The sequence below is a fragment of the Rousettus aegyptiacus genome, unplaced genomic scaffold, assembly GCF_014176215.1.
Source record: "Rousettus aegyptiacus isolate mRouAeg1 unplaced genomic scaffold, mRouAeg1.p scaffold_m13_p_12, whole genome shotgun sequence".
In the NCBI taxonomy this organism is placed as follows: domain Eukaryota; kingdom Metazoa; phylum Chordata; class Mammalia; order Chiroptera; family Pteropodidae; genus Rousettus; species Rousettus aegyptiacus.
This window is the reverse complement of record NW_023416287.1, coordinates 93,735,206-93,761,724: the sequence shown is the minus strand read 5'-3', so window position 1 is coordinate 93,761,724 and position 26,519 is coordinate 93,735,206. Positions and strand designations below refer to the sequence as shown.

General features: G+C 49.5%; 1 protein-coding gene across 9 annotated transcripts in view; it reads right to left on the bottom strand.

The window, feature by feature from the left end:
• Nucleotides 1-26,519, bottom strand: part of ATP9B (ATPase phospholipid transporting 9B (putative)) — a 139,272-nt gene that overhangs the window by 82,251 nt on the left and 30,502 nt on the right. For 7 of the 9 annotated variants that reach the window (XM_036230169.1, XM_036230171.1, XM_036230170.1 and 4 more), the window contains 3 exons: nucleotides 16,007-16,065; nucleotides 10,979-11,030; nucleotides 2,167-2,261 (listed from right to left, as the gene is read on the bottom strand). In XM_036230169.1, coding sequence (XP_036086062.1) covers nucleotides 2,167-2,261; nucleotides 10,979-11,030; nucleotides 16,007-16,065 — 206 coding nt within the window. The other 2 variants (XM_036230176.1, XM_036230175.1) reach the window with 2 other exon arrangements.

Sequence of the window (26,519 nt, the reverse complement as noted above, 5' to 3'; positions counted from 1 at the left end):
TGGCTGATCCTGGGAAAACCAGGCTGGAACACAATCAGGCCAAGATTAACTGTCGATGGAGAAACTTACCCCATCCTCACAACAAAAACAGAAAAGCCTTTGAAAAATCCAACGCAGGCAAACCCGCACAGCGTTAGCGATCTCTGCAGCGCAGCACCGCGAGGGGGGCGGGGAGGGGGCTGCGGGGGCGCGCACCAAGGCGCTCGCTGCCTTCTCCGCACCTGGCGTGATCGTGTAGGAGGCGCGTCCTCGGGCACCACACAGAAGACACCAAAAAGACACGAACGCACATTTATTTCATCAAAGAGGATGCACAGATGGTGCCCAAGCACAGGAAACAGCGTTCGGCATGAGCAGCCATTACAGAAAACGCAAACGAAGACATCCCTCCACACCTGTCACAATGACAAAAGCAAAAACTGGCAACACCGAACGCTGGTGCGGTGCGGAGAGACCGCAGCCCTCGCCCGCTGCTGGCGGGACGTTCAGGGGTGCGGCACTCTGGGAAGCAGGCCGCAGCGTCTGCGCACACAGTGTCCCGACACCCGGTGCTACCTCCCCGACTTGGGGCTGAATGACTTACCAGCCGCCAGGTGTCCCTGCCCCGTGAAGGGAAAGGTAAGCTGGTCAGTGAGAAAGCGTCACCGTCAAATGCGACTTCTCTGTTCCCTTCCTCAGCTGGCCCAGCAGATTCTCCCTCCGTCCTTCACTCAACCCAGACCACACTGATTATACATAATAATCTACAGAATCTAACTAAACATCATGGAACACAGAATTAACAGCCCACGAAAACCAACTACCTGACTGGCGTGCTGCCGGGCCCAGGACAGCAGTTTGGGCAGTTTTCAAAAACGACTTCTGACCTGAGGACTGACGGAGACTAGAGATGCACTAACGTGAAACGGGAGATAGTCGAGCGCCTGTGTCCAGAGCGGAACCACGGTGAGGGCCCGCGGTCCAAGTCCAGCAACCTGCACTCTGCTCTGTACGTCTCTCGGGGTAAGAATGCTTTAAAAAAATTTTTTAAAGGGTAGTGAAAAGGGGGGAAGGAGGAGAGCTACCCTGGGACAGACTCGTTACGAGGACCACGTTACTATGTGATAATAAATAAGGGGACAAAAGGAAGAATAATCGAACTCTCATCAATGACCAATAGGTTTTAGAGAAGATGTATAAGACACAAGAGGATGAATTTTCAACCCAGGACTGCCTAAAGCACAGGAAACCCAAAACACCCGAAGGGTCAAAACGTCTCCAGGTCGTGCAGAGCCGAACAGCTTCTGACCGCCCAGCACACAGGAGAACGGGCCCGCAGCCGGGGCGATCAGTGGGGGGCGCTGGCGGCAGCGGGGTTACTCCTGTCCTTTCTGAAGCCAGCCCACCTATGGGGAGTGGCCAGATCCACGTACCCAAACGCCCTCCTTAACCAACAACCGCATGGACCAAAGGTCGTTCTGAGACAGCCCCAATCTTTCTTTACTCTCCACTGAATTATCAGCAAATCATGTAAAATGAAGTTTTTCTCATTCAGATAAATACTACCTGTAACACAAAATAAACACTGAAGGGTCACAACTGCAGTTTTGTATTTTAAAAAAGGTGTCTCGGCATTTGGGGGTCAGTCTTGCAGGTCGCCGCGGACACGAAGCCCAGAAGCCCTGCTCGCTCTAGCGCCATCTGCAGCCTATTCCCCAGGTGCAGAGGAAACTCGGCCAAGGCCAAGCCAGAGGCCAGAAGCTCCTCCCGGCTCTAGGAGGCGCGGTGACACTCCCCTCCCTCCTCGGCGGCAAGGCAAGGCCCTGCACAGGCGGGTCTCCGGGGAGGGGCGGGGCGGGCTCGGAGCAGTGTGGGAGGACCCTCAGCGACAGCGGTTCTCCATTTTAAAGACCACACACCTGAGAGGGTTTAACAATAAACACAAAAAGGAAAGGGAAAGAAAAGCAAGAAAAGCTGGGTGTCAGGCCGAGAGGGACGGGTGCAACGACACCCAAAGGGGCCACGTGCTGAGACGCCACAGGGGTCGTTGCGGCGTAACTTCCAAGGATCCTTCACTAGTGGTAAATTATGCTGTGAAATGATCAGCGCATTAAATAAGTCAATTCGTGTCAGCAGAAACGCGCTCGCTGCGCGGAAAGGGTCACGGCGCAGGAGCGCGGCGCTCACCCCCAGGGCCGGCAGCCTCTGCGTGCAGCTCGCCGCCACTCTCAGCTTCCAGTCCGTCTCGCCGTCTAGTTGATCGGTTCGAATGAAGCACGAGCCTTAGGATTAGAGAAGAGAAACTCCTGAGTTACAGGTGCTTGGGAACCAAAATTCCATGGCACAACGGGACCCGGAAATGACGTCATCTAGGGAGTCCCACGAACAGACATCCCTAGAAGCCTTCGTTTGATTCACAAAATGAGTTTACTAAAAAGATCGAGGCCATCTTCTATTTATTCATGTGTCTCCTATTTGGTGTGCTTGTCTAGTACAGTTTAGTACTAACTGTGCTTTACTTTAGAAAGACGACGCTGATCATTTTTTACCCTTAATTCATGTTTTAATAACAAAAGTAAATTCTCAAAAAGAACATGATATAACTTTGCTGATAAAATATCTGATGGACCATCATAAAACACACAGTCAATAATAAAAGCACAGCGAAAATGCTAAACCCCCGGAAAGGGCAATTATCATAGCGACACCCAATCAAATCTTCAACGTGGAAAAATGGTAAATTACGAAAAATCCATTTGCCCTTTCACCACGCGGCCACTGTTTCTGGGAACTTGACATACACATGAAATGACAGACCCAGACGACCACCGTGTAGCATTCTCTATAATAATAAAAAGTGGAGAACGTGATGACAGAAACACGTGTGTTAAGGGAACACGCACCAGTCACAGAAAAAGAAAGAAGGAAAAGACGTGAGAAAGACCTCCACGCACTATGGAAGACCTTTCGCACATTGACTTTAAAGGAAGAAAGCGCGGTGCAAAACGCTGCGTACAGAATATGACTCTGTGCAAGAACGGGTGTGGGGGGGAGACGTGTGTGCGTGTGTGCGCGCGCGTGTGTGAGTGTGTGCACGTGCGTGTGTGTGTCTGCGTGTGCGCGTGCACACATGCGTGCATGAGGCTAAGGGGAGGGGGCAGCGGCTGGACAGAAGCTGCCCCTTTCTGAAGACGTCCTGCTCTGTACTGGTCACTTTGAAACATACCTTTTTAAATCATTTAAAAGCCAAGTTAAATCGAACTTTAAAAAAGCAATCCCCCAAAATAAAAGCATCTGAGGCAAAATAACAAATTAGTAGTGAAATCGCAAACTGATTTCCAGCAATCTTTGATGTTTTAAAAAATTTAACTGCAAAGTACGCGTCCCAGAGCTGCACGGGCGTGTGCACTGCCTTCCTCTGCTGCACAGCCCTCACCCGGCGCACACGCCTGGGCACCACGGCGAGCTCCGCCTGTCGCCGTGTGCTTCAACATCTCTCGTCCCCTGCGGGCCGTCCCCACGCCCTGTCCGATTTGTCTGCTGAAAGGCCTGGGCCCGCATGTTGCTAACTCAACACTCGTGGTCCAGGCCGAACCGGCTCCCCTTCCCTCTGTGGGTCCGGCGCCGCCAGCTCCTGCACCCAGTGCCCAGCTCGGACTCCAGTGGCCAGCGAGGCTGGCCTGCGTCCAGCCAGAGGCGCGGTGTCCAGTGTCTGCTGTGATGCCAACACTCATCACTGCACTAGAGCAGGGGTCCCCAACCTTTTTGGGACCAGGGACCAGTGCTCCTATGAGGATCTAATGCCTGCTGACCTGAGGCGGAGCTGAGGCGGCGATGCCGGCGCTGGGGAGCGGATGCAAATTCAGGCGCCTGCCCCCCGCTCACCGCCTGCGGTGCAGCCCCGATCCTCACAGGCCACAGGCCCAGACCGGTACCGGTCCACGGCCCAGGGGCCTGGGGACTCCTGCTCGAGGGGACACAGAAGGCAGTCGGCTATCCACTCTTCCCACCGTTCGGCTAGACTAGAATGCAAAGGAGAGCATCCTGCTCCGGGGGTTGGCTTTGGTCGCCTGGTGGAACACTCCCTGTGGGAGGGGTGACTCTGTCATTCACCCACATTTCAACACAATCAGGGGGCAGGTACCTTGCCATCCTCAGGACACCAATTAGACGAGTGTGTGTGTGTCTCCACATGTGCGCACACTGGATGAGCTGCAGTATTTCAGAGGTCTTACTCCACTGCCATTATTATTATTACAGAGTTGTCCTACCACTGAGGGACAATCTCATTTCTAGAGTTACCACATTATTAAATTAAAATGCCACATATTTGACCCCCCTCCCCCCAAAAACCCACAAAGCATACGAAGAAACAGGAAAACAGGGTCAATATAAAGGAAAAAAATTAATCAACAGATGCTGTCCCTGAGCTAGGCCTGATGGCAACTGCCCAAAAGATGTCCAAAGAACTAAAGAGGGATGTGGAGAAAGTCAAGAAAATGTATGAACAAAATGAAAATCTCAATAAAAAGAAAAAAAAATTAAATTAAAAAGATATTCAGGGTCTATGAAGTATAACTGCAGTGAGACAAAATTCACTAGAGGGAGTCGAAGACAGATGTGAGCAGGCAGAGGATAGAACTGGTTATCCTGACAACAGGACGTTGAAAATGACCCAGTATGAGGAACAGAAAGAAAAGAAAAAGATTTAAGCAAAAGGGACAGAGCCTAAGGGACCTGCAGAACACCAGCAGGCAGGCCAACACTCACGCCGAGGGAGCCGCAGAGGAGACAGGGAGGGCAGAGCGACCTGAAGACACAGGGCTGAAGGCGCCCGGATCTGGTGAACGACGGGAACACAAACACCCCAGAGGCCCAGCGAACTCCTCGTACGACGAGCTCCAAGACACCCACGCCGAGACACACCGTCGTCGAACTTTCGACAAAAGCCAAGACGGAGAGAGCCTGGAAAGCAGCAAGGGAGAGAAGGATCGGACACGAGAGGTCCTCGGCGGGAGTGTCTGCGGGTTTCTCGTCAGACACTCTGGGGGCCAGAGGCAGCGGGCCGATATAGTCAAAGTGCTAAAAGGGAAAGAACTGTCAGCCAAGCATCCCGGATCCAGCAAAACTGTCCCTCGAGAGTAAATGAGAAATCAAGACATTCCCAGATAAACAAAAGCTGAGGCGTCCAGACCCCTGGACCAGCCGTGCAGGAAATGCGCAAGGGAGCCCCACAGGGGAAGGGATGGGTCGCTGGGCAGTAACCTGAAGCAGACTGGAGCGGTCGCTACCTGGGCGACTGTGAGAGCCAGTCCCACGGGAGCAATGGTTTGGAACCGCACTTCAATGTTTCCTACGTGATTTTAGCGATACTACATTTAAAGGAAAAATGTCACTATTAGCCTAAAACCTAGAATTATTGTAACTTCGGTTTGTACCTTTAAATCTTGTTTTCTACGTAATTTAAAAGGTTGATGCATCTAAAATAATTCTCGGGGTACGTGCTGGGGCACACAACGTGTAACGATGTCACTGAGCAAAGACGACGCACAGGCGGCAAAGCACGCGACGAGGCTCCACGTCCGTGCGCTCAGGGAGACCCTGGCGGAGCCGGCGGTGAGACACCGCCACGCCGCTGTTCCAGTGACGCGGCCACAGCCCCACGACACCGAACGCCGGTGAGAACGTGGAGCCGCAGGAACTGTCGTCACTGCAGGCGCTGCCCCCACGTGGAGCGGGGACAGGCCACAGCTCAGAGGCCGCAGGATGTCTGTCCTCACCGGGAAATGCTAAAACAAGTACTCTCAAAAGACACATAACTGAACACTCGAGACTTCTCGCAGAGATTCCCGTCAGTGCATACTAGAGTCCTCGGTGGTTTGCATCCAGGGTCAATCCTGTCCCCCTCCAGGAGACACCTGGAAACTTCTGGAGACACTGCTGGTCTTCAGCACCGTGGGAGCGGAGGTGACGCCGGCCAGAGGCACGCGGAGGTGGAGCGAGGCCCCCGCGTCTCACCCCGACGCTGTCCGAGCACTGTCGCAGCTCGTCCCAGGCATGGCGGCCACCGACCAACTCGGGAGCCGCGCTGTTGAATGCAAAACCTGCCAGGGCGTGGCAGGGAGCGGGGAGTCCTGCTGCTTGGCTACCTCTCCCTCGACTTCGGGGAAATGCTGAAGGTGGCTGGGGGGCGGCCGCACCCTCCAGAGCCTAGCCACGTGACCCCTTGCACGGCGCCCCGGAGCCGGGGAGGGGGGGCACCCGCAGCCGCCAGCAGCTCAGTGCTGAGTCGTGCCCGGAAGCCCCTCCGCTGCTCCCTTTCACCCTCTGAGCCACCCACGGCAAGCGCGACCACTGCGACCAGGAGCCGGCGGGCCTGGCTCACCCTCCTACGGCACACGGGACTGGGCGCCGTGGAGGTTTTCCGGCCATCCAGCTTATCACCTACAACACATCTGAGGCGCCATCTGTATGCACGAATGTGCGTGTGCGCGTGTGCGTGCGCGTGCCGATATAAAACAGAAAGGGGGCTTACAGGGCCCAGGTTCCAGGCTCCGCGTGACACGCACTGGAACGCAACCCCCCGCCACCGGCCCCCCCCCCCCCCCCCCCCCCGCCTGGGCCTGCTTGTGTGAAATGAGAACGAGAGGGAGTCTCTGGGGTCTCTCAAATTTCAAACATTTGTGTTTCTAAAAGTGAACGCTTATCTCATATGGATTTCTGTAAACTTGTTAAAAACTGGGAACAGTATACTTGCCTCTCTTTTTAAAAAAGGGTGTGTTTGATGTTAAATAATTATATGCTATTTTTTAAATGTGCAGGAAACTGACAAGTTGTTTAGTTTCCATCACAGTTAACATTACTGACCTTGCGTTACCTGATATGATTTAAAAACAGAGACGGGGAGAGAGACAGAGATGGGGAGAACCGCAGCAGAGCCAGACGTGTGGCCAACTCGGTTTGTTCCCCGTGAACTACGGCTAATCATTTTTACCAGCGAGCACTGGCTGCGACCGACGCCAGTCAAGGCTCAGCAAAAACGAATGGCTAAGTTGCTCTGCTCATACCCTACGGCAGACTGCTTACGAACACTCGGTTTTACTTTGCACACCTGACAGGAGTTGGCAGGAAAGGACAGGTTTGATGATGATCAGATCCAGACCAACCAGTGTCTGTGCCACAGAGGAAGGCCGCGTCAGGGGGCGATGAAGGCACTGACGGGGACCAGTGAGGCGGATCGCGTGCGTCCGTCACACACTGTGGCACATTACCCTGGCCTTGCAGGTGACTGCCTGCCACAGCGCGTGAAGCCAGGTGCTCTCGGAGGAGTGGGCTACAGGACACGCCCAGCAGAAGGAAACTGGCCGGCGCGCCATCAACTTAATTCTGAACCATTTATACAGCTTAATGACTCTGATGAGATTTTTAAACTGATGGCAAGATGAATAGTGCCACCGAGAGAATGTGGATGAGTCCAGTGTCATTTACCTACCCCTCGCCCCACCAACAAGTGACAGCTGAGCTATTGTAATACGTCTCAAACACTTAAACTATAATGTCATCACTGAGGAGACAAGTGAAAAAGATATTGGCATTTATAAGAGATTGATGAAAATTAGTTCTCAAGCATTAATTTCTGTTAATACCACTAAAAGAACTGTGTGCATTCAGGAGATATTTGATCTGAATTAAGAAACTGATGAAGCAATTGATTAATTGGAATTTAAGCCATCAGTCACCAGATCCATCAACAGCTTCATTTACATTCTAAACAATCAGCTGACGGCCCAACAGAATACCCCGTATTAATACACAGTCAATATGACGCCTTGAAGAGGGAGCTGTATCGACAAAGGCCCAGCGGCTATTGTCCGAGCTCGAACGCACAGCATGGATTTAGGACTTGTATGCTGCCCAGGGCTTAAAGATTTTTAGTATAACAGACAATATACTATCAGGTTTTTCTGAAGCTAAACTAAAACTGAAAAGTAATAAAATAATATAAACATTATTTGTAGACACAAAAAATTCTGAATATGTGTACTTTTAAAAACGAGATAAAACACTCAAAATAATTAAAGTCATAAGAACAGAATTTCCCAAGCTAAGGATCCTTGACTAAAAGCAATGTTATAACACAAATTTTATACAGCTGGGAAGCTATGTGATTCATTTTACAAAGAAAAACAAAACAGCATAAAATAGAAATCTGACATTTTAATATCTGCATATGAGTAAGTCACAATTGTTTTAACAATTTAAATTTAATATAAAAAATAAAACTGAGGAAGTAATAGAACCATTGGCTGAAAAAAGACTAGAGCAGGGTCCTAAACTCAGGCCCATTCACGCCCTTCCGAAAATGTGTAACACAATCCAAAATTTAGCATACGTGTATATCATGCACATTTTTCTGGAGAACAAGTGGTAATTTTTAAGATTCTCAAAGAAATACATGATCTCTAAAATATTAAGTATCATTACGCTACAAAGTAACTGTCCCTACAACAGAACGCAAAGCAAAATTAGAAGAAAAGAAAATGTTTTGAAACAGCAATTTGGACCTAATGTTATTAATCTGGAAGGAAAACAGCAGAGAGCAGCTCGGCGGCCGGGTGCGCTATTTCTGTCCTGCTCTTACCACAGCATAACAATGAAACGGCGAAGGGATCACGAAGAAGATGAAGAATTTCCAGAACTGCTGTTAGTCATATAATCTGCTGCGAGGCATTTACGTTCTCCAGCCTTCGGATTCCTCCTCTGAAAAATGGACATTTGGAACTACCTTCCGGCTTTAAAATGCCGACTTTTCTTCATCTTTTATCTCCTAACTCAACCCATATAATCTATTTCTTTCAAGTTAATTACCTAAAACCTTTTCCATATTAGGATAATATTCTTCGCGTTAGATATACTTCTATCACAATTATTAAAAGGGCAATTAATATAAAAGCAACTTCCAAATGGAAACATCTTTGTTATTTGTTATACTGAATATATTTACACACAAAGACGAGTCACAAGTAAGCAGGTGGCGTGAGCAGGGATGGTGGTGTAGAAGTCCCTGAAAACCCGCTTCTCCATTACTATGACGAGAACATGCGCGCAGACTGGCAGAGCAACTAATTCAGAACTCCGGAAAATAATCAAAGATGTGCACTTACTCAAGAAACGGGGCAGAATCTAGCCGAGGGAGCTGCCGACGTTTTGACCTGCCCCGTTCCCGACGCCCACCCATCCCTCCGGCTCCACAGCGCCGAGAAAACCCACACTCCAGTGGCCACTGAGGGGGACGGAACTAGGCCCGTGACCGCAGGACCGTCACCACCTGACAGGCAGGGCGTGACCTGACACAGAGCTCATGCACTGAAAACCGTTTGCCCAGGGAATGTGTCAAAAACGATCGGTGGCAATCGGTGAGTGCTACGGCTCCCGCAGGTGGCCACAAAGCCGAGCCGAGCAAAGCCCTCGAAGGCTGGAACAGCACATGACGCGAGGGGGCTCTGGCAGGCTCTGTGCATCCTGGGGGCTGCACGCTGTCCCGCCCGGCTGCAGCGCTGCGGGCGCGGAGGGAGCACGACCTGTCCCTAGGTGAAGCCAGAGTGTGGGACCTGCAGAGCTGCTCGTCCCTCAAGGGACGGGAGTGGGCCCTGTTCCACACAGTCATTCCGGAACCTAAGCGGCTTTCGAGGTCACCCACGTCACAGCCGAGTTGTGGGCCCAGCCGGCGTGGGGAGGATGACGGCAGACAGGGCTGCACGACAGGTCGAGGCCAGGGCTGGCAGAGGCACAGGTGACCTTCGACCAGCCTCCTCGGCCAGCCCTCAAGGCACGCACGGCCCCGTCTAACTGGACAGGAAAAGGACTCGCGCTGCACTTCCCCGAGGAAAGGGTGATGGACGGGACGTGGCTTTCCTGCCTCGGCCCCGCCGGGACCACAAAGTCCCGTCGAACCGCACGTGGCAGTGACCGCCCGGCCGTGCGGCGAGGCCAGCTCCTGCGTGACCGACGGCCCCACCCGCGGTGCAAGTGAGCATGAAAACGCCTCGTGCTTCCCGTGACTTACAATGTCACGTTTAAAAAATGCTGTTAATAAATGGAAAGAAAGCTACATCGACAACGCTAAAACGTACTCTGACCGCTCTAGAGCTTTCACGCTACGAGAAGTGACCCTATGCTGAGCTTCCTAGCGAAACTCTGTCGTGTGTTCGACAGTGAGACCCGCCAGGCAGACCTCTGGCTGCCCCCGGTACACCTCCGGTGCTCAGAGACGGCGGACCTGCACGCCCGCGTGGCCGGGCCGCGTGCCAGGGCCGGGCGCACGCAGGCTGGGTTCCAGGGCGCCGGCTCCGCTTCCTCCCTGACCACAGAGGCTTCCAGGTCGTCGCCCCTTGCCGCCCCCCTCTACCCTTCCTCTGTCGAAAGCCCAGGCTGTGTAGACTCAGTGTCTCTGCGAAGCCCACTCCCACTCGCCAAGGCACCCTGCCTGGTCCCTGGCCACCCGCAGCATGCACACAACCAGGGTACGCAGTGGGCAGTGTGGCGCCCCCACAAGGAAGCAGGTGGCGCGCCTGAGGGGCACCCTGGCTTCGCTGCCCTGCGTCCCAAGCCTCCAGCGGTGCCTGGTACATCATCAGTGGTGAGTGAATGTTTGCTAAATTAATATAATTGCAACTGTAGAACAGCAATCAAATTTTGAGTAACGTCCTTTAATTATTTAGATCAATACGGATTTGAATGAAAAGAGTCATTTGATATGAATGGACTATATTTTTCTGAAATTAATGTAGGTTCTAAAAGGATTATATTTTTAAAATAAACATACACAGTAAAATCAGTGCTTTAAATATCAACAGTTAAACGTAATTTAGAAATTAATGAATTCAATGTGTTACCATTCAAAGAAAAATTGTTCAGAATTTAACTTTTCCCTCTCAAAATGAAAATGAAACTGCCAAAATACCAAATCATCAGCAAATATAAATAAAAATAAAAATACCTGCTTTTTCTGAAGTCCTAAGAAACACCATGTCCGATGGAATTCTTTGATTCTGTAGAGAGTAATATAAAATATTAATTATCTATATGCACATTTACAAATTAACACAATTCCATTCCAAAGTAGAAGTAGCTAGTAAAAACAACTAACCAAAATGTTATGATAAAAATTTAGGTTGAAGCAATTAATATTTATAATTTGTATTAGAACTGTTTTGATTCACATTTTAGCCTTCTAAGGTTCTCCCCCATTAATGACCCACATATATGGTATTTAGTGATGGTTTGAAAACTGCCCCATTTCTGAAAAATGTTAAATATTGCCATTTCTGTGGCCTCCTTTGTACTTCAACTCATACATATAATATAGCAGTGACTGCCTTATAAAATTTATATCCTCCCTATTAGTCTAAATGACCCTAAAAGTGAGGATAGCATTCTTCCAATACAAATGCCTAATACAAAACAGAGCATATCATAAGTAAAACACGTAATAAATTTTGACAGAATGAATAAATGTAGGACTGACCAAACAAAAATAAACTCTACAAATGTGAGGAGATATTGTACAGCACATAAAAATTTTTACAAGTCACTATCCATACATTTAATCATTATTACTGATAATTCTATCCATTGAGAAAGCTATATCATACTAAAGATAAAATATATAATCAGAATAAGAATACTTAATGAGTTATTTATGTTTTTTGATATAAAGATTCATCTACAAATGATGTAAGAAATGGACTATTCGTCAGTGAGTAATAAAAACAAATATAAGTTGTTAGAGCTGAAAAAAAACGTGTTGTAGGATAGAGCTACTTCTTCCTAATATGAACAAAGAAGGGAAATTGTTAGGATCTAAAGAACTCCTAGGGCAAGGAAGAAATCAAAAGGGAAACTAGAAAATATTTTTAACTGAATGGTAATAAAAACTCAACACATCGATATGTGTGGAACACGGCCAAAGTCAGGAAAATGTTAGGAGGAAAATAAACACAATTATATGTGTACAATAGAGAAGGGAGGCTAAAAATACACAAAGAGCTAACTATCCTTTTGAAAGCAGGAAAAAAAAAAAAAAACCAGCCAGTGAACCCCAAAGAAAGCAGAGGACGTGAGCAAATATCGGAACAAAACTTAATGACACAGAAAACACCAGAAACAAACAGCAGCAAGTAAATATTTTTTCAAATATGCCCATTTCAGATGTAATAAGAAAAACCTAACAGAACAAAACTAATAAAAGATGGCAATACCTCTAAATAAACCCAATAAAACATTACTAAGAGAAATTAAATAAAACCTAAATAAAACGTATCTTGTTTTGAAATTGGAACGTATGGCAGAGATGTCCAGTGTCCGTTAACTGACCTGTACACCAAACATAAACCCAACCCAAACCTCGCCACGTTTTGTGGGCACTGACAAGGTACTCCGGATGTGCACGCGGGCGTGAAGGCCAAAACCGACTGAGACGCACGTGAGAAGCAAGGAGGTGAGTCTGCCACGCAGCAAAACTAAAATGTTCAGCTGGAGGAACTGAGACAAGATGGGGCCGCCGACGCAGAGGATCGCGAGGACGCCGGGGCTGCGGACTGAGGCGGACCCGGTGGTCTCCGCGGCAACTAGGGCTGAGGAACGGGCAGGACGGGAAGGGCAGGGCGCCGTGCCTGGCCTCTACTGCGATCAAGACACAGCAATCGATTCCAGATGAATCGGACTTCTGAACATCGAGATCAAAACAATAAAACTCCTAAAACACAGCATGGAGAATACGTTCACGAAACTTTGGTAGGGAAGACTTTCCCCAACACCAAAAAGTTGTTAAAAACTAGTAGTTAAAAGTATAATAATGTAGACTTCATTAAAATTAAGAATTTCCATTCAATAAAACACACAGGAAAGAAAAGATATTTGCAACAGAAAGACCTCCCATCCAGAACACAAAAAGGCCTACAAACTGATAGGAGAAGAAAGGATACCTCCAAGGAAAAATGGCAAGGGATTTTTAACAGGCTCTTCCCACATTAGGAAGATATCAAAAATCACGAGAAGCTGTCCGACTTTATCCGTCTTCAAGGAAATGCACAATAAAATCCCAACGGCTACATTCACATTGGAAGTGCTGACTTAGAAACCCTGACTGCGCCATGTGCTCACCACGTGTAGAGCAACAGGAAGTCTCATGTGCTGCTGATCGGAGCGTAGGATCCATCTGAAGTATCACTTTGCAAAATCGTTTGCAGTTATCCATTAACATGGAACACACCACACCCCGAACTCGGCAATTCCACCCCAGGTAAGCCTGTGACAGCAATGTGCACACAGGGGAGCCAAAAGCCACGGCATCGCAGAAGCACCATTCCTAATGGCGAAACTTAGAAGCGACCCAAATATTCACCAGCAGTAGAATGGATGAAAAGCGTACTACGTGACAACAAACGAATGAAGTACAGCTACACACACCGAAACGAAGAAACACCTCGTCAACGGCACTGGGCCAGGAAAAGCACCCGCCAGGATATACCCCCATCCCACTGACCCCTTTGTAGGATTCCGTTTTAGTTTTTTTAGCATGTAGTTTATTTAGCATTATTTAGTTTATAGAGCATTCCCTTCCAGCATCTCTGAGTGTATATGTCTGCATAATTTTTGTAGTGTTTGTTCTGGGTATTAAAATATACTTTGTAGTACTTATTAAATTGCTTGAAATAGTTACTAAATTGCATTACCTCAGAAAAACAGAATAAAGAAACAGTCCTTCAATCCAGCTACTAAAACACAGCAGACACTCCCATCTGCTGGAGTGAGTTCTGGGCCCCACGGCCACTGCCGGAGGCCCCACGACAGCGCCAATCTGCCAAGCTGCACCTCAGTTCCGCTTCTGTCCCAAGGGGCCCATGCAATCCCGGGCTTCGGAGACGAGGGCTGTGACTGTAAGACGTAACCTTCAGCTTCTGGAAGGTCGGGTTCTAAACAGTGACCGTACTTGACGTGTTCCTCCAGTGATAATACTCGATTGATGTGTCCATCTAAAACTTCACATGCATCTTCGGGCTCTTTGTTAAGCTGGGAGACAATGCTGGGGACTTCTTTCACTGCCCTACACACGTGACACTGTGAGCTAACCGCGCCTGCACGAAACACTGATCCAATACTGGAGTGTCATCCGCTCGGGTGAGCCACTAGAGCACTGAATGACACAAGAACACAGAGGCGCAACTGTCTTCACACTAACGTCAAGCCCCTGCCTGGACGTCGACAAGGGCCCACGCCGCCCACCCGCCCCTCGCTCCGACGGAGAATACACCTGCGGGGGTTCTCCGAGAGAGGCTGAGAGGAAGCCCAGGCCCAGGCCCGGACCCGAAGCGCCACCTTTCACGTCCACCCACGTGCACAGCCGTGCCACGATGGCGCAGATGGCCACTGAAAACACGGCAAAGAAGGGCTCGAGTCACTCAGCAAAAGGGGGAGGACATGAGGCACTGGACGCTGAGCGCATCGCTGCGTCGCACTCAACAGCAAAGACGAGAAGTGAGTGAACAGGAGAGAAGAGAGGGAATGAGGGGAAGAGTGAAAAGCCTGACCGGCCCGCACCGCCTCGCAGAGACGCCGCCTCAGGCTTCACACTCCACAGCGGGCGCTGGGTGGCCTCGGACAGGCCGAGAGGAGAACCAGCAGGCGAAGGGACCAGGTCTCAAAGCCTGGGGCTGTTGCACCCTCTTCCACCTTCCCACCGCGAGCTGCCCCGCGCAGCGGCCCGCACGGCCAGGAACGGGCGAGGCCTGGGCCCACCGAGGCGCCCGGGCCCGCTGGTATCGCTCCGCCCCCCGTGGAGCCCGAGGGTGACGGCCACCTGGCTGACACCTTGACCACAGCCTTGAGAGGGGCCAGGAGACCCAGCTAAGCTGCACCCAGACTGCTGACCACGGAAGCCGTGAGGCAATAAACTCTGGTGTTTAAAAAGAACACATCAAAATTTAGATGACTAACATGTGCTCGGCCACCTCTGTTGTCAGCACTTGTCCTATAGAAATGTGCAAAGATACAACACACAAGGATGTTCACTAGAGCGGTGACAACAAAAATCACCCGAAATCTAGTAACTGATCAAATTAGTAACTTCCAGTATCCATACGCACAAATACTACGCAAATGAATTGCAAATCAATGTTTAATTTTATCCATCTTGGTAAGATTGAACGACATATCCCAAGCCACTCTGTACAGTATAACGTAACAAGATGCAGGCCACTTCATGCTGAGGAGGAAGATGTCCTTGAACTAAGTATCTCCACAAGGTGGCTCGGGCTACGGATGTTCCCATGTGGCCTGGATGCCAGTTAGTACTACGGGCTCAAACTACTCTCTAAGAGGCCTTTTAAAACTCGTCATTCAATATTTTTTAAGAACTTGTTCTTGAGCCTTAAAAAAAAAACGACTGTCCTTCCAGCCGCCATCCCCAGGGGAGGACGGCCCGGGGGAGCACTTCTCCAGATGGCTGGCCGCTCAGGACCCCGGGCCGCCCGCAGCCAGGCGGTGTGCGCTCCAAGCCCCGCGGCCTCCGTGACAGCTTCTTCCCACACTGACCTAAATCTTCTCTTTCTAATCCTCTTTGACTTCCATTCACTCTTCCTTAAGTTTTTAAACCATAAGAATTATTATGTGTAAAAATTATCTGTAAAAGCAAGTTCTAGAAACTGAAATGTATTCTTCTATAAATAGGTTCCAACTAATACAGTTCTTTGGTCAAATGAAATAATTCGGATAATGCCACATTAAGCAGTTAACACACATCTTACGTTGGGCAAAATATGACTTCACCTACACACCCTGAAATGTACTTTAGCAAAACAGACTACACCAAAAAATCTACATTCTTCTTCAGGCACAGCAAATCTTACACAAAGATGTTAAAAATAAATGCCTCAAACAAGTTCCTTCATATTCAAGAGTTACTCGGAATCAGGTTAAATGTTAACAAGTAGCGTACACGTCTGAAATATAGTAAAAATGCATCAACCTTTTCCACTACGATGAGGTCTCCAACTTGTATGTCTGAACTCTTAACTTGCACTTTACCTTAAAAAAAAAACAAAAAGAAATATAATCAACTCAAAGAAACAGTAGCACGCCAGAGTTAAACTTTCAATTGATAAACAATACTTTAGAAATAACTTCTGGAGGAAAAATGCTTTAGAAATCTGTCTACACTTATAATTTCCAAATGAGCTTACTTCAGAAGACCCTCTAACCATCGCCTTCCCTCAGCCGGCCCCCAAGTCCAAGTAACTGTCCCGCAGTGAAAACCGCATGGCGCAGGGGAGGACGGCCTGCCTTTGGGACTTTCTTGCCGGCCGCGCTCCTCCAGGTGTGGGTCGAGTTACTGATGGCCAGAACGTCACAAACTAAAACAATCTGGTGACTAAAACTGAGTAACGTGAAGATGTCAAAGCCTTACTTTAAGACTGGGAATGGCACTGATTGGCATGTAACAGGAAAAAAGAAACACAGAGAATTACACGTGATATCGCCCCTACCAGCAGCTTTACAGACACAAGTCAGGACTGAAAACTAAGGTCTGAAGCGTTATTTCAAAAAGTGATACCTCCACGTGCCACAGTGTGTAAATTCTTAAACTACCTAGAATAATATCGAGAGTGCAATAATCATGTGCAAATTTATGGTATCTACATAAAATAAAATAAGGTTAATATCATAGAGTAGATGAAGCTTTAGAAGCCATCTGAGACACGGGGTTCCTCTCTCTCCCTGTGTGCGCAGACCCTTCCCCCCCGCCCCCCCTTCTCCCCTCTCCCCTCCCTCCCAGCGAGGCGGGCTCCTCCCCCCGCCCCCCCTGGTCTCCTTCTAGGACCAGCAGAGGGGCCCTGTACACTTCTGTGACCACTGTGTTAATCTGGGGAAAGGTCAATTCTTTTGCACTCAGTTCACTCCGAAAGCCAGCGGGACAGGGGGCGAGCCTATTCCCACGTGGCACCCCGACACCACCAGTCGCTCCCTGGACTCTAGACCACAGTCAGCTTCCTGCAGGACCGTATTTCCTAACAGGACCAAATCAGTCCCTAAAAACGTCCCTGGAGGACATGGGCCAGCTCTGTACACACTGGTAAGTACCTGGCATCACAGCTCTCATGTTCTCAGTGACACAAGAAACACATGAGGGCTGGAGCTGCCTTGGGGGGCCACTCATGTTACGTGATAAAATAGCAATGTTCTTTAGAATTGTGTGTGCGATACATCTTAAGATAGTGCCAAGATTGATAAGAATATGTCTATTAACAGCAAGAAAGCAGCCACAAGAGAATGTCTACTTTAATTACTGTTCCCTGGGTCAGGCCAAGCTGCACCCGCACTCCCGGGGTGGTGTGTCACCGCTAAGCGACAGGCAGTGAGGGCACCTCGCTGACCTTGTGCCCCCTGAGCCCTACGCAGCAGACGTCCCAGCTCAGCATTTAATGTCATTTCCTCTCCTACTGCGCAGTCCGCTCTTCCTCCCTTCTGCTTTTTCATGTATGTAACAGATACATTTAAAAAAAGGAGAAATAGCTGTAGTCATAAGATGTAAAAAATACAGTAAATAACATTCTGAAACACAGAAAACATATCATTTTTTGACTCCATAATCAAGATTTTATATTCCTAAGAAATTATTCTGTCACACGACAACAGAATCTGTATTTAATAGGCTTTAATTTTTAGGCATTACACAGAGATCGTTATTCACTTCGATGGAGCTGACTTGCGCTCACACGTCTATGGTAAAAGGCAGTGCAGAAAGCTCCCTCACGTTTACAGTGGCACAAGAACACAGTGCGAGCATGCTGACGGGCACGCTGTCAAATCGGCGCAGCGCCCGAGCGTAAACGCTGAAACTGGCCAGGCTGCTCAATGGCTCTCGGCTGCCTATGAGTTTCCACCTTGTGTCCGGGGACTGCTTATACCGTCCTTACAGCCACTGCCACATGAACTCACTGGCTTCCTGTTCTCTTTCCCAAAGAGCGGTTCCGGCAAGGACAGGGAAGATGGAGGAAAGCGACCTGCCCCGCACACCTGACCACCAGGGACAGCCCGGCCCCGCACCACCCTCAGGGAACGGGGTGAGCGACATACTAACATACTAACATCAGAGCTGGGAGACTCAGGTCACAACAGAAACCCCTACATTTTTCAAGTCACAGCACATACAAAACACAACTGCCACAGACCAGAGCGAGCGACACCACCAAGCGTTACAGGATGGGCACTTAAAATTGACCCATCTCAGAGCTGCACTTGACAGAAGCAAATTCAAAATGTAGTGACAAAGACACTGTAACGTACATGCTAGAATTTAAGCCCACTAAGTTTTTCTTAAGAACACCCACTCGGCTGACAGCCCAGCACGCACACACTCAGGAAGCCGCTCGTCAGCGGCCCCTCCCTCTCGGGCGTGCCAGCTAACGCAGACCACTACCGAGGTCGGGGAGAACAGCCCTCTCCTCTCCCTATGCCGCTGCAGCTAACGCGCCCCCTCGAACCCCTGGCGACACTAAGCACCACCGCCACGACGCCTCGGGGGTGCAGAGCCCACGTGTCCCCTTCTCTCAGGAGAGAATTCAGCTAATGTGTTCTGCAAACCGAGTTTAAGTGCTCCTCCGAAGATCAAAAAATAACTCAAGAACTACTGACTCCTACTCCAAAGCCTCGTGAACGTAGGCGCTGCCCACCAGCCTCAGGCCCACACGTCGGTTTTTTGCCTGAAGAGAATATGCTACTAAATGGTTTCCAGTACTACAACTTCCCAATTCAATAAGAATTTCAAATGAACCAGCTGAAAAAACAGGATTATTTTTATCCCCGCCCAAAATACCTCCGTTATTTGACAAGTGCTTGGAAGACGGCTCCCGTCCGCTGCATCAGGTGCGCGTTCTCCACGACCGACCTCCGACGCACCCTCCAGGTGTGCTGCTCTCCGCCCCGCCGGGCTGTGGCCCCCACCTCGCCACGCACGCAGGCGGCGCCCTGCTTCTGCCTGTAAGTTCTCCGCACGGGCTGTCCCCTCTGACTGAACACCTCGCAGCCCAGACCTCCTGGGCGACACAGCAAGCCCAGCCCCACGAAGCCTGTGCCCCGCGCAACCACCTGCAGGGTTTCACACGCACCTCTGCACAACGCGTTTAAAATGTGGCCAATAATCCAACCTCCGAGTGGCTAAGTTTGAGATCCTGCGATAGGTTCAAAGCATAACTCAAACAGTTTTATGACATTTAGTTTGTTTGTCACAAATGCATATCCAAACTTAACCCATTTTAAAGCACAAGAAGGCATTTAGAACCACGCTACTGCTGATCAGTTAAAATGGCCCAAATAGCATAACGGGCTGAAGAGAACAAAACCGCATGAGCCACGTCTAACCAGACGCAGACCCTGCCGAGCAGGCCGGGGAATGTGTCGGTTACTTCCCAACCAAACACACGCAAGGTGGTAAGAGTGAGAGGCAACTGAGTGACTTGGAAAGGAACTGGTCACGCAAGGACGCCAGACGGCCCGCCTCGGACGGCCAGATGCCGCTTCCCGGGCGGACGGCTCCCCAGCCCATCGGCAGGTTATTGGGCTCGTCCTCATTATTTGGGTGGGAATGGCACTGTCCCCCAACTCTTTTGACACTTTAAGTGGATGTGGCATGGGAGCCTAACTTAACACAGATTATGAAGCAAAGTGGATAGTTGGGAAATAAGTAATCAAAATATTTATTTATATACATAATTTTTTTTAAAAAAGATCTATACTCTGGAGAAACAAACAAAATGTTGCTGAGAGAAAATTTAAAACTGCTCTCATTCATGGGTCAGAAGATTCCATATTATTAAGAAGTCAATTCTCCCCCAAATTTATCTATGGAGTCAATGCAATCCCAATGAAAGTCCCATAGGCTTTTTTACAGAAACTGAGAAGCCGATTCTAACAGCCATACGGAAATGCAAAGAACCCAGACCAGCCAAGACAACTCTGAAAGCGGAACATACAGCTGCAGGCAAGCGGGCCTGGATTTCAAGAACTGTTCCAAAGCAGCAGCAATCGAAGAACATGGCGTCGGCATACAGACAGACCAGCAGACCAGCGGCTGGGAGAGTCCAGAGATGAACCCGCACATAAAAGACAGCTGCTTTCTGGCCACAGCGCAGGCAATGGCGTGGAAAGGACTTCTTCCAGACGCGGCGCTGGCAGCCGCGGCCGCTCCTGGCGGGAGGTGGGCGAGGATGGCCGCCCTCGCGGGCCAGCCTGCACGCGGGCTTCGTCTGCGGGCCGCACCATGGCGCCCCGGCTCGCCCGGGCTCGCCTGCAACAAGATGCCCTGCCACAGTGCTATGCTGTCCGCACCCCCACATTGTCACTACTGCCTGTGCCCCGCGCTGCCAACACCATGAGAAGTGTGGCCACACCCACAACCTGCACCCCAAGGAGGTCAAGTAAGGGCCCGCCACCGGGGTGCGGGGGCCTCAGTAGAATTTCCCTTTCGCCGACGGGATTAACAACGCGATGTCCACTGGCGAGAGGAGCGCTCACACCGCCGCTGTCCCGACACAGAACCTCGCTCCAGACGGGTACATATAAAGACGCCAATCCTGAAACTAAAGCACTGCAGAAATATAAGAGAAACAGCGAAAAACCTTTGTGAACTTGAGTTAGGTCGAGAGTTCTTAGGGTGCCATAAGTAATCATAAAAGAAAGAAGAGACCAACCGGATTCACTGACTAAAATGCCAAAGGGCAAAGAACGGCGACATCAGTGACCTGGTGGCTGAAGGACAGCCAGAGGCAGGTGCAGAGGACAGCCAGGTGCAGAGGACAGCGGCTGTAGAGGCGGGAGGAGCCCGAGGCCGTGGAGGAAGCAGGCACCGCAGGGGGCGCCTTGGAGGGGCCCGGAGGTCAGCCGTCCCAGTCCTACAGGGTCCGGGGGCGGGGCCCAGGGTCAGGGCCCTGGGATACAGGGTCGGGGGTCCTGGGTCCAGGGCCAGGGTCCAGGGCGGGGTGCGTGTGAGCACGTGGCACAGCCGCCTCGCCGGGAGCCCCCTGACAGTATCCGCCAGGACTTCTCACGTTTGACCTGGACATTCCTCATCTACCCAATGACTCCATCTACCGAGCGCCGGCCTGCCCACCGCTCTGCCTCGTCTCGGGGCGGCGCTGTGAGGTGGAGCCGAGCCCGGTGATGGTCTAGCAGTCCCCAGGGGGAGTGCCCCCAGACGCGCGCAAGCCCCCGCGCGTGTAGGAAGATACTCTGTGTTTTCACTGACGTTTCCAGGCCCTCATCCCAAAATGAGGTAAGAAAACACATTAGTGTCTGAACCCCAAGAAGAAACGAATGGGGGGACGGGGGGAGACACCTCGGCCACATGGGTGACGGGCACACGTACCCACCCTGCACCCACGCACCCAGACCCGAGTCCACCTCGGTACAGACACAGAGAACTCAAGGGACAAGATAATAAACCTAAAGTGTGTTTGTGCCTGACGAGTACACCAGACTGACAAGTATTACTGCACAGGGAAACTGCGATAACGGAGGCTGAACATTCGTACATAGTATTGGAACGGATTCTCTTCAAAGGCCCCAGACCACAGACAAGCAAGATGACACCCGGCTACTTCGAGCAAAGGGGCTACACGAGACGAGTATGTGAGAAGCCGAGCATGTTTATCTACGAGCCGCTTTGACTATATAAAATGACATGTACATAAATGATTTCCAAATATCCGGTGTTGTATTTCATCTACACTGTCACAAAAGTGGACGAACAAGAGATGACACCACATAAATAAAATAAGGGAAGTCATCAGTGTTTCTCTGAATATTGGATTGCAGCAATCAACTCTGATTACTTCCAAGTGTATCAGCTGCTAAGCAATTTCTGATGGGAAAATTTAGCTAACACTCGAGTATACTATTAAAAAAACTATCTTAAGATATGACTATCACAAAAGGAAATCCTTCTTGCCAAGTAGAAAATATAGTAACTCATATAACCAATTACATTTTATGATTTCCCTGTGACAGTGTATAAAATGCATAGACAACACATAAAAAGGCACTGACGAGATCTAAAAATCTCTTGATGTTTAAAGGAATAATTATTACTCACAAACGAAGTAAACGCCACTAAAAGATGACAAATTTCAGTGAGACATTTCATGGGGTTTTTAAACGTAAAAAAAAGAGTAAGAGTTTCACAAGTTTGCAATATTGTTGATGATACGAATCGAGACACGAAGCACACAGGAACGAGAACTCGGCCTCCGGTACTCCGCGTGAGCAGGGTTTTGTTTTGGCCAGGAAGCCGAAACGCGAGCATCGCGTCAATATGTAAATGGCTTCTCATTCTCTCTCACACACATAGGATTTACCTAAGGGTCAAAGGTCACAGAGGCAGGTCACAGACTCTCCCTCGTATTTCTGAACACCTGAAAACAAGTTAAACGACAAAAGGCCAGGACTACTGAAGGAACTGAGACTGAAGAGCGATCGTCACGAGCCGTGTGAGCACAGCGCAGAGTGGGCTCAAGCTCCATTTAGAAATGTAACGTTGCACATTCGCTTTAGGTTTCATATTGGAAAATACACTGACGGTCGTTGATATGACTTAGCCCTGCAGGTTCGGGGGCTGATTAAAACGAAAACAAAAGACCTCCGGATTTATCCATCCGCTGGACCACGGCACGAGCTCTTTGAAGCACAAGACTCGTTCGTGTTTGAACCTCACGAGGTTATCACGGTGCCTAACACACGGTGAGCACTTAGTAAATATTTGTGGAATTGAACTGTGAACCAGCCAACTGGATAACTGCAACCAAGGCATCCAATTTCTACGCCTCTCCCCAGCAACAGGGAGCAACACGGCACTGATTCCGAGGACGCGAGGAGACGGCCAGGCGGCTCTGACCCCTCCTCCTCCCCAGGAATGCTGCACAAGGCAAGTCCGCTCCCCGCTCTCGTCCCGCCGCGGCCTCTGATGCGACCCACCGGGAGGCGCCACCAGACACACGCCTTGGGGCCAGCTGCTCAGCATGGCGATGACACAACCTGGCCTGGGTGGCGGCTGTGCGGAAGGCACCACGCACGTGGCCTGACACGCGCGCGCGTGGAACCAGCAGCCAGCCCTGCCGCCTCCCCAAGTGAAAGGCACACTCCACAGGTCACCAGCAACGATGGCCTTTTTTTTATTTAAAGAGGTAAATTCCCTTCAGTATAAGAAATAGACTATTAAGAATTATTTTTAAAGCACTTTGAGCTCGCATCCATGAACGTAAACAACATCGACACGCTTCCGCAGCTCCGCCTACTACTTTCAGGGAAGCCGACACGACACCAGCCGCTCTGAGGCAGGTAACTCGGTGGCGCGCAGTCCGTTCTCAGTGTTGTGCGAGCGAGCCCATCGCGTTCCAGAACACTTTCTGCAGCACAGAAGGAAACCCCAGACCCCCCAGCTGCTGTCCCCCAGGCCGTGGCGACCACGGTCTACGTTCTGTCCCTACTGCTCTGCCCATTCCGTGCATCCTGTATAAATGAAGCCGTACAGTCCATGGCCTGTTGTGTCTAGCCCCTTTCACACAGCGTATTTTCAAGGTTCATCCACGTTATATCATGTATCAGTATTTCATTAAATTTTACGGTTGCATAACGTTCCATGTATGAATACAGCAAAGCTTCGTTTACCCATTCAGCCACTGGTGGATATTCGAGTTATTGCCTCTGGTGATTGCAGATAGTGCTCTACAATCATGGGTGTGTGTGTATTTGTCTGAATTCTAAATTTATCTGAGAATGTCATAATTTCTTCGTTTCTGAATGACAGTTTTACTGGATATAGTATTCTCGATTGGCGGTTTTTCTTTGACCAGTTCTAATGCGTCACCCCATTGTGTTCCGCCCGCTACTTCCTCATCACCTGACTGGAGACCCCTCGTGAGTGGCGAGCGGCTGCTCTCAGCGCGTGTTCCTGGTCCTCAGGCTGCAACGCAGCGGCCACAATGCACCTCCGCGTGGCTCTCCTTGTGTGTGTCCTTCCAAGCATTGACTGAGCTTCCTAAATGCGGAGATGCACGTCTTTTACCAAGTTTGGGATGTCGATGGCCATGATTCCTTAGAGTGTCTCTGCCCTTGCCCCTCCCCTCCCCTCCCCTCCTCGGAGTCGGCTGCCAGGACGATGTCAGCGTGCCTGAGGCCGCCACATGCGACTCCGGGACTCTGGGAGCGAGTCGTCTACTTTCATTCCTCTCTCTGCTCTAAGGCTGGGTAATTTCATGGGACCTAAGTTCAAGTTTACTGATTGTTTCTTTCCCTTACTCTAATCTGACAGTGAAACACTCCGGTTTTTTTCTTTTAATTTATTTTACTTTTCAGCTCCAGAATTTCCTTTTTGCTTCTTTCTAATAATTTCTATGCTTTTATTGACATTCCTATATGTTATTACATCATTCTCCTGGTATCATTTAGCAATGTGTCCTTTGGCTCCTTGAACATATTTAAGGCAGTTGATTTAGCCCTTGTCGAGTAAGTCCTCAGAAACAGTTTTTCCTAATGTCGTCTGTGAATGGGCCACACTTTGTTTCTCGGCATATGCTGTGGCCATATACGTTTGGTGGTAATTTTTCTAAGCTCATTTTGTCAAGTGTATATTCTTTGTCACGCATAGTCTCCAAAAAGATTTCCCTGCATGTGAGGGGAAGGGAAGAGAGGAGTAGAGAGGAAGAGAGAGAGGAAAAGAGATGGAGAGGGGGAGGGAAGGGGAGGGAGGGGGAGAGGAGGAGAGAGGGGAAAGGAGGGGAAGGGGGAGGGGGGAGGGGAAGAGGGGAGGGGGGAGGGGGGAGAGGGAAGAGAGGGGGAAAGGGGGAGAGCGGGGAAGGAAGGGGGAGAGGGAGCGAGAAAGGAGGGGAGGGCAGGCCAGCCGGGGACCTTGCCAACGGGCCCTGTGCTGGGGCCCCCAGCGCGTGGCCAGGTTGTTTTCAGCTCTGCCTCGCTTCTTGTACTGAGCTTGGCGATTGGCCAGAGGCAAAAGACCTTCTCGGGTCTTCTCCGAGCATGTGTCCAGCTCTGGCCTTGACAGTGGCTTTCACCATTCCCCAGTAAACATGGGCACTTTTGAGTGCCCTAGTTTTCCAAAGAGATTCTCTCCCCAACTTCTTCTGTCTGGCGCTTAATGCTCCGTCGCATGTCTCGACTGGTTCTTAGCCTCACACGCGCGTGAGGAAGGCCCGCTGCTTTTCCGCTGCTCTGCCCTGTGTGGGGTCCAAGCTAGGTGAGCAGAAGCCTGGGGTCTCGGGCCCGTTCTTCACGCAGCCCTCAGACGGAGGGACACGGTGCGTGGCAAGTGCGTCCTCCTCGCCCCCTGCGGAGGCGTGCAGCAAGGGCGGGGGACACACCGAAGAGCTTCCCTACTACTTCTAGGTCACCTCTTCCTGGGTTCGCCATCACTCGGGTTCCCTGAACCTCTGCTTCCGGAGTTCTGATGACGTCATAACAGGGTCTGCTCAATCTTTCTGTAGAAGAAAGGGCTCTGCCATTTCTGCCCACATCACCACACCACTTATTTTTGAATGATACGATTAATGCATAGAAACAAACCTCTGCTCTGCCCGAATGCCGCAATTAAAATAATTTTTTTGAATAAGCCAGATCTATACCATATCCTAAAAAAGACAAACCAAAGTTACCTGGCCATTATGGAAATTCTTTTCTGCTAAACTAAAGCTAACCTCCTCTGCAACACACCCTTCCTCTAACATGCCATATTTTAAGCCTCAAAGCGGTTTAATAATTAATTTTTCCATGCAACAGAGAATAATCTTTTTAACAAAAGGTACGGGGACAATTTGATAAGTCATATGCAAAAGGATGTGGACTCACCATACAAGATATGAAATGAAAATGGAACACAAACCTGAATATAAGAACTAAAACTAGAAAACTAGAAAAAATACAGAAGTAAATCTTTGTAATCTTGGTTTAGAAAATTGCTGCTTAGATAAAACTCCAAAAGCACAAGCAATAAAAGAAAAAATAGGTGAGTTGAACTTCATCAAAATTAAAAACTTTTGTGCATCAGAACACACCGTTAAGAAAGAAAAAGTACAACCCACAGAATGAGACAAAACATTTACAAATCATATATCTGGCAAGAGACTTAAATCTGGAATATATAAAGAACTTCTTCAACTCAACGGTTAAAGAATAACCCAGTTAAAAAGTAGAAAAAAAATCTGAATAAACATTTCTGTGAAGAAGATATACAAATGGCCAATAAGCACATAAGATGCTCAACACCATTAGTCATTATGGAAATGCAAATGAAATCTCAGTGAGATTCTACTTCACATCCACTAGGATGGCTGCAGCCAAAGAGACAATAATAAGTGCTGACGAGGATGTGAAGAAACTGGAACCCTCATGCGTTGCCGGTGAGGACGGAAAATGGTGCGGCCAATCAGGAACAAGTTTGGCGGTTGGTGAAACACATAGTTACCACATAATCTAGCAAT